Raw genomic sequence first — 20497 nt, 5'->3', positions numbered from 1 at the left:
CAGTTCACACTTTTTAGGAGCAATTAATGTTAATCAATTCATACAATTTTTCTCAGAACTGTATTGTATTTTAAATGTGTAAAGTAAAATTTTAACATAACATCCTTTGAATTTAAATCTATTATAATATATACGTATATATATCATAAAATTCTATTTGTCTTTTGTATTGCTTTCACATATCGTCTGAATATGAGGATGAAATGTATGGTTCTACATATATTTCAGCACAGGAGAGTGCAGTGGCATAGTATTGGTGTCCCCATCGGTAGCTCTAAGATGTATTGAAAACCATGGGTGAACCAAACTTCTGCTGATTCTCCTCCTATAAACCTCTGTTGGGAGGTTCTGTAATCAGAACTTCCCACTAGAGAACTTGTCCCATGGAGACACTTAAAGCAAGGTTGCTTGAGTCTAATCACCACTGCATTTAAAACTGTGATGCTTTAAGGCTCTACTAGCTGTGATAATTGGGGTCAATGACATAACAAAAGCATACACTGTGAGGACCTGTAACCCTGTTGCCATGAGACCAGTGATTGTTTTCAAAGTCGGATTGGTATCATGCTATCATAGTTAACAGCATATTTTGGGAGACTGTGCACACCACAAGACAGCAGTGACCAAAGATGTAATCTTGGGCGGAGCAGTGGCTCCGTGGATAAAGATCTGTGCCTGTGGCTGGAAGGTTGCCGGTTTAAATCCCACAGCCGGCAGAGGAATCCTAATCTGTTGGGCCCCTGTGCAAGGCCCTTAATCCCAACTGCTCCAGGGGCGCCATACAATGTAAAGGGTTAATAAAGTGATGATGTTATGTTATGTTACAAAGTGCTCCAATCAACTGGGTCTACAGTCCTGCTGCTCCCAGGCTGTGGACCATGTGATACTCCATAATAAAATGAAAAGCACAGAAAAGCTGGAACCACTTATAAAGCTCTTGGTTGCACCATATCCCAGACAGTAGCTTCTTTGTACACCAGGAGAGTCAATGGGTGAGCTATGGAGCCAAAACCCACTGAAAATGTAATAAAACAAGTTTTGTACCACAGTACGTTTTGGTGAAAATCGCAGTCACCACACATTACATACTGGTACATTACAAACATGGTAGAGATCTGTTAAAAAATAAACAGCCCAACAGTGGCCGATGTGGGAGGCTGGCAGAGTACTCTAATACAGTGCCAGTAACTGCTTATTAGCTTAATGTCTCATAAAATAACTTTGGAAGTGGATTGTAAAGATTTACTGTATCCTTATAAATTGGTGAAAAGCTGATTCCTATACTCAGTCACAGAATAGCTCAAAAGTTTCTGTCAAAATACCTTGACATGAAAGAAGCTAAAGAATTTGTTGTTGTTTTTTTAACACAGCTCAATGTCATATTGCACATGATTAAAAAGCATACTCATACTACTAGTAGTTTGTATCAATCTGTAATTTTAATTAAAATGTGACAAATATGGATCATAATTTACACATCTTAACTTATTCCTGTCATTTGTAAAAAAAATATTAATCAAATCTCAACTGAAGAAACATTCCCTATAAGGGATCTATACCCTAACCATGTTTCTCTGATCCAATAATTTATTAGATATTGCACAAAATGCAAATAACTACTAGATTATGTAGAGTTTGTTTATTTAGCAGTATGCCTGTACATATTCTGAGTAAACAGATATGGGAAGAATAATAAGCAATCAATGGAACTGACATAACTTACTAATGAATATTTACACATACTGTACATCTTTAATAACTTAAGGCATTCATGGTCTCTTTGATTCTGACACACTAACAAAGGGAAAACAGCTGAACTATGTCACCTGTCACTCTTTCATTTAATTCTGTCTTATATTGGTGTATTATTCTGCCTTATGCTTTATGCCCCTCTTTTATCCTGACCTCTCTCCAGAATAGCTTCCTGTTCCCTACTAACTGTTACAATATGCCCTCGGAGGACTCATCATTCCACCTCGCATTCCAGCACGGCTCCAAATTAGCCAATTTTACACAGCCTATTTAATGGTGCTTCACACGCTCTTTTGTGCTCAGTATTAGGGTTTTCCTGACTTGAGCTACTATCTCTTTCTCTGTGACTTACTACTTGGTTATTGGCTTCCTGACCCTGGTTACATCTCCTGGTTGTGGTTTTGGCACTTTACTGGTCACTCTGGTTTTGACTCTCGGCTTTCTCAAGGCTAACTGCTTTGCTTCTGGTTTTGTATTTTTGCCCGGCTTGTTTACCTACGGCTTTTGGACCTCGGATTGCTCTCTCCACTATGCCTTTGGATATCATTCAGGTTTTCTGCATAGGGTCCTCACTACTATTTCCTAACTGAATACTGAGCCTTTAACATGGACTCCGCAGAAGGTGATGAGATTCGCGGCATTCCCTCACAACATTCCCACGTGTTGACTCAGCTCCAGGCATCAATCCAGCAGATCACTGCTCACCTAGTGAATATGTCAACACAGCCAGCAGCAGTGCCAGTCCCAGCAGCAGCAGCAGCAGAGGCAGCCGCCACAGGCTCTTGGAAGAAATGAAAGACAATCTGTTTCTCTTGCCTCTAAAAGGAAAATCCTGCACGGAAGTGATTTCCTTGGTGATCGAATTGGATGACGGGCTTCGTGGTAGAGGACCATGGAGACAAACAGGACCTTCCTGCACCTACTCAACTTCTCACCCTCGCTCCTCTCAGCTGGACCCCCTCCCCTCGGAACCTGTGGAGATCTCTCACTCCCGCCTCACTCTGCAGGAAAGGGAGAAGTGCATACGGGGGAATTGGTGTCTTTCCTGTGGTCTTCTAGGACATTACTGTTTGGACTGTCCCTCCCAATGTCCACGGTGCCCCCTGTCTAAACCCAGTACGCAGGTGAGACGCAGTAAACATTTTGATACCTCTTCTAATGCCTTGTCTGTTCATGCTTTCATCTCCTGGGGCTCGCTTTCATTAATTCAGGGGCTGCCGGAAATTTCCTAGACCTCTCCTTGGCTCGCTCCTGGAATATTCTCGTACTCCCCATTCAACCTCCTCTTCGTGTGCAGACCCTCGATGGATCCCCTATTTCCCCGGGTGTTATTAGCTGGCAGACCTTACCATTATCTTTACAAGTCAGAGCCCTTCATCAGGAACCTACACAACTCTACCTCCTGGAAACACCACACCACCCTCTGGTCATGGGGTTCCCCTGGTTACAAAAGCATGATCCTCAGATTTCCAGATTTCACTAGGGGTGAGGTGTTAGCTTGGGGTCCTCAGTGTTTGACTTGTTGTCACCGTTCCATTAAACTCTCCCCAGGTAGCTCCCATGACATTCCTGTTGCTGTTACATGTTACGTGATCTATCTGAGGCCTTCAGCGAACAAAGAGCATTGTCCCTGCCTCCCCACAGGTCTTGTGATTGTGCCATCGATCTCCTGCCGGGTGTTTTACCCACAAAGGGGAGAATTTACCCTCTGTCACATGGGGAATCAAAAATCGCTATCCCCTCCCACTCATTCCTTCAGCCCTAGAATCTGTTCGGGGAGCAACAATTTTTCCCAAGCTGGATCTCCAGGGGGGCATACAACCTAATTAGAATATGGGAGGGAGATGATTGGAAGACTGCTTTTCTAACAACTCATGGGCATTATGAGTATCTTGTCATGCATTTCGGTCTTGCGAATGCACCTGCGGTCTTTATATATTTCGGGATCTCATGCAGAAATGCTTCTTTATATATCTTGACGATATCTTGATTTTTTCCACTAACCTTTAGGAACATATTTCTCATTGAAGAGAGGTTGTGTCTTGTCTGATTCGTCACAAGCTCTATGTTTAGAAGGAAAAATGCATTTTTCATGTGTCCAAGATCCCATTCCTGGGCTTTATCTTGTTACTGCAAGGGGTCACGATGGACCAAAGCAAGATCTCCGCATTTACGGATTGGCCAACCACAAAGAACCTAAGACAGGTACAACGTTTTCTGGGTTTCGCCAACTTTTATAGGGGATGAAGAAAAGTACAAGATGTGAAGAAGGGGTTAACTGATTCCTTTCTGCAAGAGGACTGGACTTCTAAATAACAGGCTAGAGTTATGGCAGGAAAGGGGGATAACTGATAAGGATTCCAGATGCCAGCTAGGAAACCCTCCAGGGAAGGAAACCTAACACGGACCATTAAGAGTGACCAAAGTCTGTGAACTGGCCGAACACCATGACCTCCCCCCATTACCATAATAATGATCTACGTCAGAAGTGGCAGAAAAGGGCTACATACTTCGGTGTTATTGTTCCTTGTGTGAACAATACTTCAGTTTTATTGTTCCTTGCATGCAATAAAACTCATCTGTTTAACTTCATCTCGGGATCCAGAACTTATTTGTCTGTTACAACAGAGATTTATTCGAAATTTTAGTTCAGTAGTGGCTCCTATTGACTACACCTTTGGTATTACATTCGGGTTTTCTGCATAGAGTCCTTGCTACTATTTCCTTACACTTACAAATAAATTAAGACAGATTTAGGAATTTTATAATAAAGATTTAAAATCACCAAAATACTTTTGATAATCTTACCTAGTTTTAGAAACAGACTACTATTTTGTTAATTATGTCCTACTACTAACAGCACATACTATTTTCACACCACTCATCAGGACTATGTCTTGAACTATAAATCCATAATTCACTTACATGTATTATCCTACAACAAATAAATACAGTATATGATGTTTTGAAACTAACACCAACTTTGCCAATACACATGAGCACGTACAGGAAATGCCCTGTGATAGTGCTTGCACCTGGACCTACTCCATCTTATCACTTTTAATCCTTCCTTCACTGCCACTTGAAGGCAGTCTTACACTTCTTCGCCTGCCACTTCTTTCACTTCACATCATCCTAAAGGCAGACCCCAGTAAGAACTGTCAATTGCCAATGAATTGACTATCAATTTTAATACAGTCTTTGTGTTTGCAGATCAATTTATTTATTTGCAACAGTAAACAAAAATGATTTATTTTCTATTTGTCTAATTACAGTTCCTATGGTGACTACCAATTAATTGCTGAAATAACAGGTCTAAAGTGACACCTTGATGATATTGATTGAACTAAAGCAAAAAGGTGGTGATTGCATTCTATATGGAAGGAAAACTTAACATAGAAGCTCTACTCAAGAACACAATTTTTGCAAAAGCCAGTTCAATTTTCCAGATTTTTAAATATTATAGGGGTATTCCTGCTATTATTATGATTACTAGATCTTGGTTCAATGCCGATCACTTTTAGGAAATCCTGCACAAAGGAATTTTCTTTAGCTCTGGATAATGAATGTGTTTCACTTTGAGAGAACGCCATCTTTTCAAACCAGACATCCAGCAATTTGGGCCTTCTTCTTGAAGGACAGAATCTGACTGGATATTTTATATGTGGAGAGGCATTTTCATAGTATAAGAATGCCTTCAACTTTCTTGTCCTTCACTGACAGAAACAGGTGGATAAGACTTGGTTGTGCTCAACACATACAGTAATTGCAATTATTTGTAAATCATAATCTTTGTTTTTTGTCAATTTAAAGTAAATATAGTTTTCTAAATTATTACATGGTCAGTACTCTCAAAACATATTGTGCCAGGTGGCAAAGAAGCTACCTTATGTGGTCATGATTAGCATTCTTGTTTTTCTATAACAAAAAAAAAACATTCACTTGTGGACTTGTGGAATGTTTCATTTAACATTTATAAATTTGACTGCTAGAAAGTCAATCGGGATTAAAAGGCAATCAGGATTGACTTTCTCTCTCAAAATTTATTGATTTATTAATAACACATGAATGATGGATGAAAAAAACATTCCATTTGTGATTAAGTATGTAAGAAAACCGGCCTAGGGACGCCAAATATGAAACGTAGTGGCTCTCTGAAGGCGCCAGTTCTGTAGGGTTTGGGCATTTACTGAGTCAATTATTAATTGTAGCAGTAAATCACAAAGTTGATTCTTTTGATGGCTTTAGAATCCAACCATGCGACATAACTCAAACAACACACACACACAGGTACTAATACACGAGGATACATTTATTAATACATAAAATATGCATATAAAACTAACAGATCTTATCGAGAGGGTTATCAGAATACAAAAGATATATATTCAATCAGTTACAAAGTGTTACACATATCAAGAGGACATACGTTCAGTATATCATTCATTTAGACCGTTTCATAAATGAACTTGGTTATAACTTCTACATTAGATACTCAAAACAAGTACATAACGCTTAGGAATTAAATTGATATCAACTGGTTTGGATAACAATTGAATTTCTCGAGCTGTAATGCATTGAAGTTGAATACTCATCCAATCTCTGGGGATTCAGATCTCCTGCGGGCACAAAGAAACAGTTGCGGGCTGTTGCTGTCCAATCCGCGCTCTCTGGCTGTGTGCCAGGCTGTGCTGTGCGGCTTGCGACGGTGCGCTGCAGATGCTCACTGGCTGGCTAGTTAGTGTTGGCTTTAACTAGCAAAGTTTGCGCACAGGAGAAAAGATGACTGTGGGTCCCAGCAAGTCAGGAAGAGGACCGGTTCGTTCCTGATGAAGAGCTAGTTCTGAATAGTGATTCAGCTGTCCACAATTCTGACCTGTTCATGAGGCCTGCTGCTGGTGCTAACCTCGGGTGGATCCTCTGGTTACTCTCTGGCAACCTCCGCTCTAGACTCTTAGAACAAAGGAAAGTTCTGGCACTCGGACACACTGGCCGTTCCGTGGTTGTCCGGGCTGAGTCTCAGGATGGTCAGGAGGCGCGCTGCGAGAATGTCCTGCCCTTGGGAGCCTTTCTGCTCTTGGGCCGTCCTGCCCTGGAATTGTCTCGCACCCCTGGAATTCTTCTCAGAATTCTTCTTAGAATTTCCCCTTTCAGAAAAGTTATTTTGGCTCTGTGTTGCCTGTTTTTACCTGGAGGAACTTCAGCTCGTTCATTGGCTGAAAGTTTCATGGGCATCAGAGTCCCACGTGGGTTACTCGGCCCTACCAGTCCCTGATTGGTTGATCAAGGTGAGATATGAGTCACTTACTCCTGACACCTAGGAATGCAGTCCAGATGTCCATCTGGCACTCCCTAGACAGATAGGCGCCAATGGATGACCATTGATCATGATAGCCAGGCTTAGCTAAGTGCATCCCCCTTTGGGAGCTGTCCTTATCAAAGGAACCTTAAATCAGCCTGCATGAATAGTTTTTCTGTGGCTGCACCACAGAGATGAACAGAGAAATGGGGCCTCGTTTGGGAAGGCTCAGAACACTTAATTCTTTCTTATTAATAAGCCTCGCCGCTACAAGTACATGTGCAGAAATTAATTACTTAAATACACTGACCAATTATTCAATAACTATTTCACTTACCAGATAGAAGATGAATCTTTGAACAAATTCACAGATTTTGTTTCAGATTATTTTATAGATATTTCTTTCCATAATGGGTTTTCTTTGCTGTTGTTTTTCTATTTTTGTTAGATTTCAATTTAAAGATAGCACAAACACTGTTACACTGACAAATGTTATAATTAACATGAGTATTTGTATCAGGTACATTGATTAAGCACTCATTTTGTCTGTTACTCACCTGACACTTTCAAAATATGAAACCCAGGATATGTCTGAATTATTGGTTTGCTTCCCCGTTCAGCATGACACATGTACTGTCCACTATCAGTCACTGTTACAGGACTGAGGGTGTAATTTTGCTGATCTTCAGCACTTGATCTAAAGAGGTTCTCTAGTTTCCCCTTTGTGTTTCTAGCCCAGGAATATCTCCAGGCACCTGACGCCCCCATCACCACACAGCTGAGGGTGACTGACTCTCCTGAGAAAACCACTGAATCAGGGGAGTCTATGGTCAATACAGCACTGGCCTTGACATCTGAAACAAATAGAAGAAATGTATAATTTACAAAAAAATATACACTTCCTATACACATAATACAGTAACTCTGTGTAATGCCAGGAATATTTCCAGCCACCAGGTCCACTAGTATGACAGTTGAGGGTGACTGTCTCTCCTGGGAACACCACTGTCCATGGAGGGTCGGCAGTCAGCTCAGTTTTATACCTAGATCCTGTAATACAGACAGTGATCAGCAGATAAAAGAATCAGTTAGAAAATAAATAATTGATATTGATAAGTAGATGTTTTTATTGTTTTATTTCTGAACACATAAAATAAAAAGCACAGTGTGTGAATGTACTTGACACATGCACTCCCTGTTTGCAAGACGGCTTGTCTAAGGTTTACAAAAGGAAGAAACACTAGACAAAATAGCAAACTATTTTAGTTTCTCCCAGGTATGTTCCTATTAGCAGCTTTAAAAACAATAGGCCTACAATTGCACAGGCTGTGTAACAACACACAGACCAGGTATACCGCAATGATCAATACGAGACTAGAGAATTGTCCTTTTGGTGTAGCTCTCTAAACTCCACCCTTGTGTCCTCTTGATGGACAGGTTAGCATACATTTAAACCAGACGACCAATAGGCAGGGACAGTGGGAGGTTGATAATCTCTGTGAATGCAGGGAGTTAATTGATCTAAAAAAGGTTTGAGGATTTAAGGTGAAGTACTGTCTAGACCAGCTTTCTGATTTCTGAAGGCCTTTCCAGGTATCTCCCGAGTAACTCAGCACTCTGTCTTTTTTATGTTGTGAAATGCCATTATCTAAGGTTTTTGATTTGGGTATAACCAGATCATTCTGGTAGGAATATTAACTTCACACAATATTCACACAATATTTAAGTTAGGACATCACCAACTCCGTATCACATTAAAATCTTTAGAAGCATTTTTAAACGTACTCCAGTTAGTTGTTTCAAAACTAGACCAGCGGTTAGTTTTGAAAACTGACTTTCAGCGTGCTTGCAATGACCAGTGTAATTGTCAGGATTGGGTGTGTTCCTTTTTTTTCATTCTCATGTCTACAGTCACCTTTTAATCAAGGCCTCCCAGATAATGCAGTAATTGAAATGGTAGGAGAGTTGGAAATTAAGAAAGATTTAATCACTCTCTGTTTGCACAGACACCAACTAACATCCTAAGATAACAGGTGGTGACAAGTGATTTTGCTTAACCAGGCTTAACCGGACTTTGGACATAATTGAACATTAAGGATGCACTAGAACGAATGAGGTGGGGACAATACATTATTACACCTGGCAATCTGCATATAATCAGTTTATTAATTATCCCCAAGTCATTAGTTCCATCTACACCCAAGACATCACCGGAGCACTCCCTCCTGGGTCTCTGGCCAGGAAGTGCAGATAAACTGTAAGTCTAACCAGGAGGACTGAGCAGCACAAAAATTTGAGGAGCAAATGGGAGGAGTGGTGACACTGCAGCTAAGAATCTGAGCCAGTGGCTGGAAGGTTGTTGGTTGAAATCTCACGGCTGGAATCCCTACTCTGTGAGCAAGACCCTTAACCCCAACTGCTCCAGGGGTGCTGTATAAATGGCTGACCCTGCACTCTGACCCCAGGCTTTCCTCTCCCTCTCTGTGTCTCAGTGTCTCATGGAGAGCAAGTTGGGGTATGTGAAAAGACAAATTCCTAATTCAAGAAATTGTACTGTATATGGATAATAAATGATCTTATCTTATCAGGCATCATCTTCCTGCCACCTACTGTACTGGACTCAAAGGGCCAGAGCATAAGGGACTACATTCCTTGGGACAGTCAAGATTGGAGGCAACACTTTGGTGATACAGAAGGATTACACAGCTTCATCATTTTCTTCTCTGTGGGAGGAATCATGCCAAGTCACCAAATGGAACTGTTTGAGAGAATATCAATTCTGGATTGCTCTTTTGGGTAACTAGGATCCATAGTAACTGAGTAAAGCAAATTTTGGATACTGTGAATACTTTTTGTGTGCTCTTTTTTGATTAGATACAGATATATGATAGATATAGGCTCTTCTGGGGGTGCTGCTCATGTGGCAACATATTGTCTTGCCAGTGCAAAACAACATTTTTTCATTTGTTGTTGTTTGTTCATTGTTTTTTTATTTTGTGATGTTGTCTATTGGCCCTGGAAATCAAAAGTTTTTTCTTTGCTGGCAACACGGTGTGTTTCTTTTCGCTATTTTGTTTGGAGAACACAGTAGTATACTAGTCTGCTCTTACCTATCATGAACGGGTAATTCAATTATTCACAGAGCAGGCATGATCTATCCAGATTTCAATATACCTGGTGTATATATGGAAATATAACTTAAAGAAAATACCTCTATTTCTTTCACCAAAGAAATAACTAAGAAGAGTAAATAAGGGCAGGTTAATTAATTGCTTACACATATAAAAATCGTGTTCCAAGAAACAGCCTGGGATTTTTAATGACCACAGAGAGTCCTCGGTTTTATGTCTCATACAAAGGACGGCAGCTTTTTACAGTATAGTGTCCCCATCACTATACTGGGGCATTAGGACCCACACAGACTGCGGCTTGAGCACCCCCTGCTGGCCCCACTAACACCTCTACCAGCTGCAACCTTAGTTTTTCTCAGAATGTCTCCCATCCAGGTACTGACCAGGCTCACATCTGCTTAGCTTCATTGGGCTGCCAGTTGTGAGTTGCAGGGTGATATTAAGAGATGTTAAGACATTAAGAGCAGGGGGGAACTATTCACCGCTGCTGGCTTTCAGAAAGACTTGAATCATTAAAACCTCTTACTCCCAGGGACACCTTTAGCCAATGTCTGCCTGGAAGGTCCTCCCCCTAAAACATTTGTTATATCTCTGCAGCAGAACATAGCGGGAGCCTGATTCAGGTCTAAAATTGATGCTAACCCCCTTGGCTTTGAGTGTGAACAGTCAAATTTCCTATATTTCTAAATGTGTCCACTCAGCAGACAAACATATGAAAAAAAAATCTAAAAAACAGCAGGCAAAAATGTTTTTTTGGTCTTCAGAGGTCAGATTTTTCAACTATATGCCTGTCAAAGGCCTGGGAATGATTTGAAAACCTTGTTCTAGGTGACTACTAGCTTGGATAAAAATCTGGGACAAATTGATCGATTAGAAAAAAATTCTACATCATGTTTTGTGAAGACTGGACCTGGAATGAAATTTCGCACCTATAATAAAAAAAAATCATAAAAATATTGAAAATAATAAGAATAAAAACCATTGCAATTGCTATAAAAACCTTTAGACACTGCTAGAGAGCCTTTATCTGCAGTAATTTAGTGTTACTGAGGCTCGATGAGACCTCACTGTCAGTTGTGGAAACATAGTCCCCTAACTGAACAACTTTCCAACTGAGGCCAGCAGTACTTTAAGACCTTTCATGTTCTAACAACAATGGAGTCACTGACTCCTCAAACTGACACAACAGACAATCTGACAATTCTCAATCTCATTGTCAGATTCGCTCAACTGTGTCTAGCGATTCAAACGATCTCTGCACATCCGCTAATTTCACTTCGGCTTTCACCGCTTTTAAGATACCATATTTACCAGGGTATACTTAATCTTGGGTCAGAAGACAATTCTGAGAAATTTCTTCTAGACTGAAGCGCACTTCAGTATACATATACACGGTCGAGTATATATGGACATAAATCATAAAGTGTAAAGAACCTAACAATTAATGAAAGGAAACATACACAATAAACAAAATTATGTACACCTATTTTTGGGTAGACCTATTCACTGTGTGAGACACTTTGTGGAAGCTGAAGCTTTCTCGTTATTGAATATTTCATGCAAAACGAAAGAAAACTTCAGGTGGTCAGACACTTTTTGTTCTTCCCCTCCTAACAGTCGGCTCACATTCTACTGGCGGAACTTCCACTTTGGCCAGGAAGAGTTGCTGGCTGCTCTTGCACTCCAGCACGGACTGCTCTTCAGTGACTCAATACTGAAGATTCGGTGTGCTTGTCCCCCTATTTATACCCTATACCCCATGTTCTCCCTATGATTTGCAACAGTAATAAAGTGCGGCACTGCTGTAAACCAAAGTAACCAGCGTATTACAGCAATACATCGCAAAACTGTATCCCATGACTTCATGTGGATTACAACTGCATGCCTAAGGGACTAATTCATGATATAATCAAAGCAAATCACTGCTGGGCACACTGTGATCTCACATGCAGGTGTAAAATACAATAGGGTTAATAACTTAATAACTGTTGTAACTGTTGATACAACGGCAAATACACCTGCATTTCTCCTGTTTATCACCTAATAATGTGATCGTTGAAGCGCTTTCTCACAACTTGCAGTAGAGTTGTAAATGTAAAAGCATGTAAAGTAGTTTTAAAACATCAGCCACATGAATCAAATAGAGCTATTATGAGAGCCTACACGAATCAGATGATTTCATATCCACAGATATACTGAAATAGTAGCGAACACATTAATTAACTGCATTGTGATCGGTATACTGTATAAATATACAGTATATACATTATTATACCATATGGTTTTAAAGCCTCTACAGAACAGTATGTGTGAAATGTATTTTTAATCAAAATTTAAATTATTTCCTTGATTACTTTTTGCTGAAATATGTATTAAGACAAAGATCATTTTAATGTGGATGTATACCTGAAAGAATCACATTGCATTCACAACAAGCTATAATAATAAACTATTGTTATATATCCAACTGATGTTTTTGTAAAATAGCCCTACTTTCTCTTCTAAACTAATGTAATATTTAACATACTATAATATACAGTATAAATTAATACAAGTCTAAACAGTTATTGGAATGAAATTGTCCCAAGAGGCTCACCATTGACCAGGATTCCAAACTAGGTGTTTTCTGGCAACAGCCCAAATTCTTCCGCAAGCCATTCAATGCGCCACCTTTTACAAAATAGTGCAGTCCCACAAGAAAATGTTTTTTAAAAACTCCAATCTGTCGCATTATTTGGCATGTATTCTGAATGGCTGGATCTGTATACACTGCACTTCTTCTAGATCATCACAGGCATCTCTCCACTTCACTCTGTGGCAGTACTGCCTTCACTCACAACTCCACTTTTCATCAGTTCAACCTGCAATTCTAGACCCCTTCCTACTCTTTGCCTCCGACAACATCTGTTGTCTAGCACTTGACTGCCCTCAATCCACACCGCTGAAGCAGCTTGCACTGTCCATGCAGTCTGCACCACCAGTACAGACTGTGCTGCTTCTCCAGTGTTTGTTCCACAGTGCTGCTGCTCCAGTCTTTACCGTTCGCTGCTATTCCAGTCCTGCCCTCCAGTTCTGTGTCCCCAACAGCTCTGCTCCCCCAGCATTTGCATAGCACTGCAGTTATCTTCACACTGCACCACTGTTCTGGTTCCAGTCTCTGTCTTGAAATCCTGGACTCTTCTCCAAATGTGCTCTTCTTAGCCACTTACCTGTCTCTGCTTTAGGGCAGCCTATGCCCCCCAGGACCCAGAGCTCTCTTTCACCTGCCTTCATCCTTATAATAATAATAATAATAATAATTGCTTACACTTATATAGCGCTTTTCTGGACACTCCACTCAAAGCGCTTTACAGGTAATGGGGTCTCCCCTCCACCACCACCAATATGCAGCATCCACCTGGATGATGCGACGGCAGCCATAGTGCGCCAGAACGCTCACCACACATCAGCTATTAGTGGGGAGGAGAGCAGAGAGTAATGAAGCCAATTCATAGATGGGGATTATTAGGAGGCCATGATTGGTTAAGGCCAATGGGAAATTTGGCCAGGACGCCGGGGTTACACCCCTACTCTTTTCAAGAAATGCCCTGGGATTTTTAATGACCACAGAGAGTCAGGACCTCGGTTTTACGTCTCATCCGAAGGACGGCACCTGTTTACAGTATAGTGTCCCCATCACTATACTGGGGCATTAGGACCCACGTGGACCACAGGGTGAGCGCCCCCTGCCGGCCCCACTAACACCTCTTCCAGCAGCAACCTTAGTTTTTCCCAGGAGGTCTCCCATCCAGGTACTGACCAGGCTCACACCTGCTTAGCTTCAGTGGGTTGCCAGTTGTGAGTTGCAGGGTGATATGGCTGCTGGCAATGCTGAAGCAACCCGTCTCCCATGCTATCGATCCATCCTGGATGCTGACCCTCAGTTCAGCTGCCCTCATCTTTGTCATATTCTTGGCATCTATTGGGGGCAGCCTCCTTTATCCAGCACCTCAGGGCTCGTCTTAAATTATCTTCTTTCTGCACTCCCAGGCTGCGACTCACACCTTGTACCTTACACCATTCTCTATCTGTTCTTTTCCTTTTTCTTTTCCCAGGCCACGTTCCAGGGTCCCAGTGGACCATTCCTTTTTCTGGGATTCCGGTCCCTGGACTCTGTCTGGGCGCTCTGACTAGGACTTTGGTGTCTGGGGGATTCCAGGAGTAAAGGGAGACCCTTTTGAAGCAAAGACCCATCCTTAGCAGATGTCTCTGTCAGCCTGATCCAGAAGGTGCCAGGGATTCCAATTCCCTCCATACAGACTACCCCGAAACGAGTTTCCTACCTGGCCCGGAGGTCACACCTCTTCTCTCTCTCATGCCTACTGGACAGAGCACAGTTTTAGACCTGAGTGGCTCTCCCTTTTCTTCTTCCTTTTTCCCTCCTTTTCCTCTGGAGCTTGGCACGAGATCCAGTCATTGATGGACTTATCATTCTGTGCAATGATTAAGTGCTCTGTGCCAGGTTTCCCAATTTTCATGTTGTCTAGCCAGGAATATCTAAACTCCATCATCCAGTATGTAATTCCTGTATCACATCCCTAATCTTTCACTTTCTCTATGGTGATCTTTAAAGCTTGTTACCCTCATATCCTCAAATTCAGGTCTTGTTGGACATCTCTGTATCTCTCCAGGCCTCAGAGCTAGGATTTGGACTAATCTCACCAACTCTGTAATGATTTTCATTTAGGATATTGTGTTCAGTTTATTTGTAACAATTATTTGTGACCTTAAGAATTCAGAGCTGCATAACAGGAATGATTCGTAGTTTGTTTGGATATTAATAAACAGGTAGGTTAAAGAAGATACATTTATTTAGTATAGAATAAAGGAGACCAAGACTTGAAAGGAGTATATCAAACCTGAAGGGGTTTAAACAATGTAAGCCCAGTGGCCTAATTCAGACTTCAATAGAGAAATGGATCAGAAATGGAATCTAATTGTGAATTTATTTAGGACAGAGAATAGGAAACACACATACTTGTACAAAAAAGAATAACTACTGTACAACTGGTTGCTCAGCATGTGGTTCAAGCCCAAACTCTGAAGTCTTTAAAGTAGTAATTGGATAGATGTTTATATTCATTTAGCTATTTAACTACCAAAAGAACACGATGGGCTGGATGGCCCCTTATGACTGAGATATCCATAGGTGGCACTCAGTTCCAAGAAACTATTCTGTAGATTGTAGATATTCTGTAGGAAATGTAGATTAAATTTTCTTAAAACGAAAATGCCTTATTGTTGACAGATGTTTTTGTTATCTTCAGATGTTCAGTTATCCCAGTTCTACATATATTATCTTTTTTGAAATGGTAGAATCATAACACTGTATTTTGAACTTTTGCTGTCATTTTTCTGATGAAAAAATATTAATATATTTTTATATTTTTATGTGTTTGTGAAATGAAGCTTATTCTTACCTGTCTGATGACCAAAGACGGACCATTTTATTGCAGCTAAAAGACAGAAAGGAATTGATGAGATAAGTACCATAATTTTATGTTTCGTTTCTCTGTAGTCCTATAAAAATATATGATGTTTTGATTAGTGTTAAAGTTTACTGAAAGTGTAGAGGAATGACAAACATACAGTAGATGCTTTCTTAATAAGGCTGTCAAGTACTAGGGTGAATAGGTCAACAGACAACTTCCAGTCTGGATAATCTACGTTCAGAAAAAATGCAAAATTCAGTGTTACTGCACTTACACTTAAGGAAATGCATGTGAAGTACTGTAAGGTGGCTATGAAGCTATCATCTTGGCTCAAAACGTAGGACCTGTGGTGTGGCCTTAGGCCAAAGATGGCTGCTTGCTTACTGGGGGAAAGCTGCAGAACAACTTCAGAGGGAATAAGATTCCACATGAGGAAAATGAGCTGTCAGAAAATGCTCTGCACGAAATTACCTACTCCTCTGAGCTAATTGAGATGCTTATAATACCTGTTCAGAGGATCACTGGAGATGGTTCTGTATATGTGCTGTCTCTTCAAAAGAGAGACAGGTACCTTGAAGATGGTATATTCCTTTAGCCCTATTGAGGCCTTCTCACTTCTGAATAATTTCTCACTATTTATATATATATTTACTGTAAATATAAAATCTAGTTGTATACACAATGCTACCAGATTAATTCATCCCTCCATTGAAAAAGGAACAAAAACCATTACATAACATGAACATATATCATGTATTTTGTTTTTGTCAAGTATATGAATAAATCTCAAGGCTATATATACTGTAGGTTAGAGTATTGCGTTAGAATTAAATACCCACAATATGAAGTAAATGTATATAAACATTTCAGTTCCAATCGATGATCTGTGATTCCAAGATTATTTAGGCATAAAAGGTGAATGTGGTGCCTGTTTCTATCAAGAGTATTGAGTGCACAGGGCAAAACCATATTTATAGGATCTCCCATGGAGACAACAAAAGATGTCAAGTAGCTTCTGGTAAGAGTCAAATAACAAATCTTTGTAGATTTGTAGGCCACTGTAGTCTGCAGAATAGTTTGCCCCGAGGACTAAATTGAGAAAAGCCTTCCTTTGAATTGGCTCTTGTAAATATAAGACACCTTATCATTGCATCATCATCAAATCACTTTAGCAGGTTAATGAAGCCATGGCTCTAAAGTTATGCCAGTGACTGTTGTTAATGCTAGTGGTGAAACCCTGCACAAAGCATAAGTACCAAATACAGTGCATCATAAATAAGTGACTTTAATCTCCATAACTGGATTCGTAGATTTCAGACCTAGCAATAACTCTTTCTTAGAGTTAGATTAGTTTAGTTTAGAGTTAGATTTAATTAAAATCAGATGCCTCATCTTTTCAAAGAAACAAGAAAGAGGTGAGAAAACTGGGCTTGATGAACTTCATCGAGATAGATAACTGAAGATAAATATAAGGACAGAAAGAAAGTGTTTTTAGGAAACATGAAAATAATAAGTTACTGTGTAAAAAGGAGCATAATGAATTTAAAACATAGATAATAGTAGATTTTACACAAAAACAGCAGTAAAGAACAAGGTTTCTCAGTTACACTAAAGGAAAATGTTCAGACTCGGATGAAATATTCAAATCACCACTGTTCCTCCCAATTTACATCTATCTGTCCTTCATTTTAGTATAGTTAGTAATTCAGCCATATTTGCGCAACTGCCAAAAAGACCAGTAAACACTAGTGAAATTGATGTAAATCAGATGCTTAATGACAGATACTTTCCTCAGATAGGTGCAGAGCAAAAACAGTCAACCAGCAGACCACAGATCTGAACTGGACTGTTAAATGTTTTTGAATAGACCACAGAATGTCTATATTTACTTATTACAATAATGACAAATGTGTACAGTATAATATTAGAAAATATGTGCGGCTGTAATACAGCCTCAGACACAGAAGATAGTAGTCAAGATGAAATGATGGCACAAGATGTTATCAAGCAGTTGCAAAGAAACTAAAAAATAAGAAATGTGAAGCTGTGAAGCAGCGCTATTCACAACCATGCTTCCTTTGATAAGAAATTATATGAACTTATTAATTGAGAATTAGTTAACGTAGGATTAAGATCATTATTCTACTCACAAGAAGCTTGTAGCAATGATTAGAGCCCTGATTCTTAATTCTTACTAGTAAGTAGCATATTTTCAAACAGACATTCTTTTTGAATGCATATCTATATACTGTACTGTATAGTATATATTCTTGAAACATTTAAAAGTATTTATGCAGGTTAAAAATTCCTTGTCTTCAGTAGAAGATTGAATAATGATACAATACTATATATATATGATGGTTTAAATACTGGTAGTTCTAGGCTGTGAATTTTTATGTACAGTACATTCCAAGAAACACCACAATCTTGAAGAACCCATATGATCTTTGTCCCAGCTGATCATGGGAAATGTAATTACAATAAGTGTTACAATAAGTGTTAAAACATTTCCGAAGTAACCACAGCACCAACAATAGCTCACACTTAATTTAAAAAGTAGATGTTGTTCCATGGTCTTTGCATTTGACCATAATTCTTAATAAGGTCATAATTTGAAATATTTCATATTTTCATTTTTATATTTAAAATATTAAAAATAACCAACATTTGAAAAGTTATTTTTACAGTGTTTTGGACTTCGAAGGTCAATAAGACAATTTTCAAGAAGAATGGAAAATAAGAGGCAGCCGAGTGTGTAAATGCTGGCAATTAGAACACAGATTGGCAGTCCTAAGGAAAAAAATATATTTCTCAATAATTAGCTGGAATTTTAATATTTAATAATTTGGTGCACAGAGATCTAGTGTATTTTATACAGTTAAGCCTCTGTTTAAGCACAATTGTTTTGAGAAAAAACGCTTAGTCCATCTCTGAAAGTGAATTTCTATTGAAACCAGTTCAAGCCGATATACCAATTATCTACCAAGGTGTTACGGTCACCATCCTCTCCTCCAGGGGGCGCTCCAACCTCCTCGTGTTAGTCCTTTTAATCATTACTGGCATTATTTCCTTGTGTGCCTTGTTTTAGTTTTCCTATTTAAATGTACCCCTTCCTGCCTGGGGCTCAGCTTTGGTACATGGTAGCTCGATGGCCTGCCTAGTACCAGGTCGCCCCACATCCGTGGCCTGAGGGCACAGGCCTATTTACACTCCCCGACCCACTGAGCTCAGGGTTTGGAAAGGAATTTCCTGGAATCTCGTCTCGTCTCATCTGTGTTCCTGTTTGTCTGTGTCTCCTGATGGATCTCCTGGCAATGGACTTATGGACTGCTTCCTGACTTCCCTTTGAACTTCCTTGGATATGTTTGCCTACAGATTATCCGCACACATCTGCATGAACTTCCCTACTTCACTGTGAGAACCAATAAACCCCATGTCTCTTTCTTGAACCCTGTCCATGGCCCTTTTTCCGGAATCGCCGTCTCGCCTAGGGTCTAAAACATCACTATGGAGACTCCTTTTAAGACATTTCCAGAATAAAGGAGTTTATTCATGATCCATTATTCATTTTATATATAAAAGTATTCGCTTATCATTAGAAAGGGGCAGACCTTTATCAAATCTAACTACTGCATTTGATTACATTAAAATTCTTCACAACTTATAAAAGATTGTGATCAATGTCTCACAATACTGAAAATGTTTGTTATTTTTCATGAGAAAAAAAAACTTTTAATACCATATTAAACTACAAAGCTGCAAGCATTTTGCAGGCTTTCCATGCAAGCTCCTAACCACGTATTTAAAAAAAATGGATTTTGCTGTGACTATAGTAATCTACAATGGTACTGTCTCTAAGCACCTACACTAGCTAACTTTACCAAATAATTAATATGTGATGCATTATTGTTTCTTCATATAAACAATCCCCATTTTATGCTTGTCAGATTTAGTCAACAATTAAATTTATAATGCACGAAAGAGTACTGAAACTGAAACAAGTTGGAACAATTTCTTTGTTTAATTATTTTGAATTAAAAAAAATATTTTCACTTAAAATGATTAAAAAGTAAAATGCTCCTCTATTTTCATTGCTTTCTCTCCTCTTTCCCTCTTCCTTTGCTAACTTTCTTAAATGACTTTGCAAGAAAGTTTGAAGAATACTTCTCATGTGATTTTTTTCAATTGTCCCATTGCTTTACTCAATGCATGAATGATACTTTCAATAAAACACTATTTTGATAAAATAACATAAAACAGTAATATATAAAACTAGAAGACAATACAACCATGCTGGTGTTTTATTGACATTTTCCCCTTACCCCTTAATTCTGACAGAATTAATTATTATTACAGTATAACACAAGTTTTCCATAAATTTGGTGTTAATCAGGAATACAACTATCATATTATAGTAGAGCTGATTGTAATTTGAGTTAGTTTTTAATATTAAAGTTCCCCATTAATGTAAAAAATGGGGAAAAAAAATTCAGGAACATTCATTATTGAATATGTTTAGTTCACATACCGTAGCTTTAAATTTCTTATCTGTGGCAATTGTTGGAAAACTTGACATATAATTTATTCTAGTTATCAGTTTGTAAAACTCTCGTTTTTAAAATACATCGCCAGTAACTTAAGTAACTTTAGTAACTTAAAAAAACAGAATTGTGAATATCCATATACATAACATTCTAAATTACATTCAGAATGAAAATAATTACAAAATTCTCATACTTACAAATTAAAATAAAGAAATGACAGAGCTTCATGCTGTTTTAAACCTGTATTAATTGTCTACCTATAAGGTTCACCTCAATTTCCTCAATGCTTTTATGAGACAG

General features: G+C 39.1%; 1 protein-coding gene across 1 annotated transcript in view; it reads right to left on the bottom strand.

The window, feature by feature from the left end:
- Window positions 1-20497, bottom strand: part of LOC148658527 (Fc receptor-like protein 5) — a 31124-nt gene extending 10627 nt beyond the window's left edge. The window contains exons 1-3 of the mRNA XM_088641842.1: window positions 20395-20497; window positions 15642-15677; window positions 7609-7905 (exon numbers count right to left, since the gene is read on the bottom strand). Coding sequence (XP_088497968.1) covers window positions 7609-7905; window positions 15642-15677; window positions 20395-20425 — 364 coding nt within the window. The 5' untranslated portion in view covers window positions 20426-20497. The remainder of the gene's footprint in view (window positions 1-7608; window positions 7906-15641; window positions 15678-20394) is intronic.

Source organism: Lepisosteus platostomus, chromosome 7 (genome assembly GCF_059453375.1).
Source record: "Lepisosteus platostomus isolate fLepPlt1 chromosome 7, fLepPlt1.hap1, whole genome shotgun sequence".
Lineage (NCBI taxonomy): Eukaryota > Metazoa > Chordata > Actinopteri > Semionotiformes > Lepisosteidae > Lepisosteus > Lepisosteus platostomus.
Note: the sequence above shows the minus strand (reverse complement) of the source record. Positions and strands in the feature narration are given on the sequence as shown.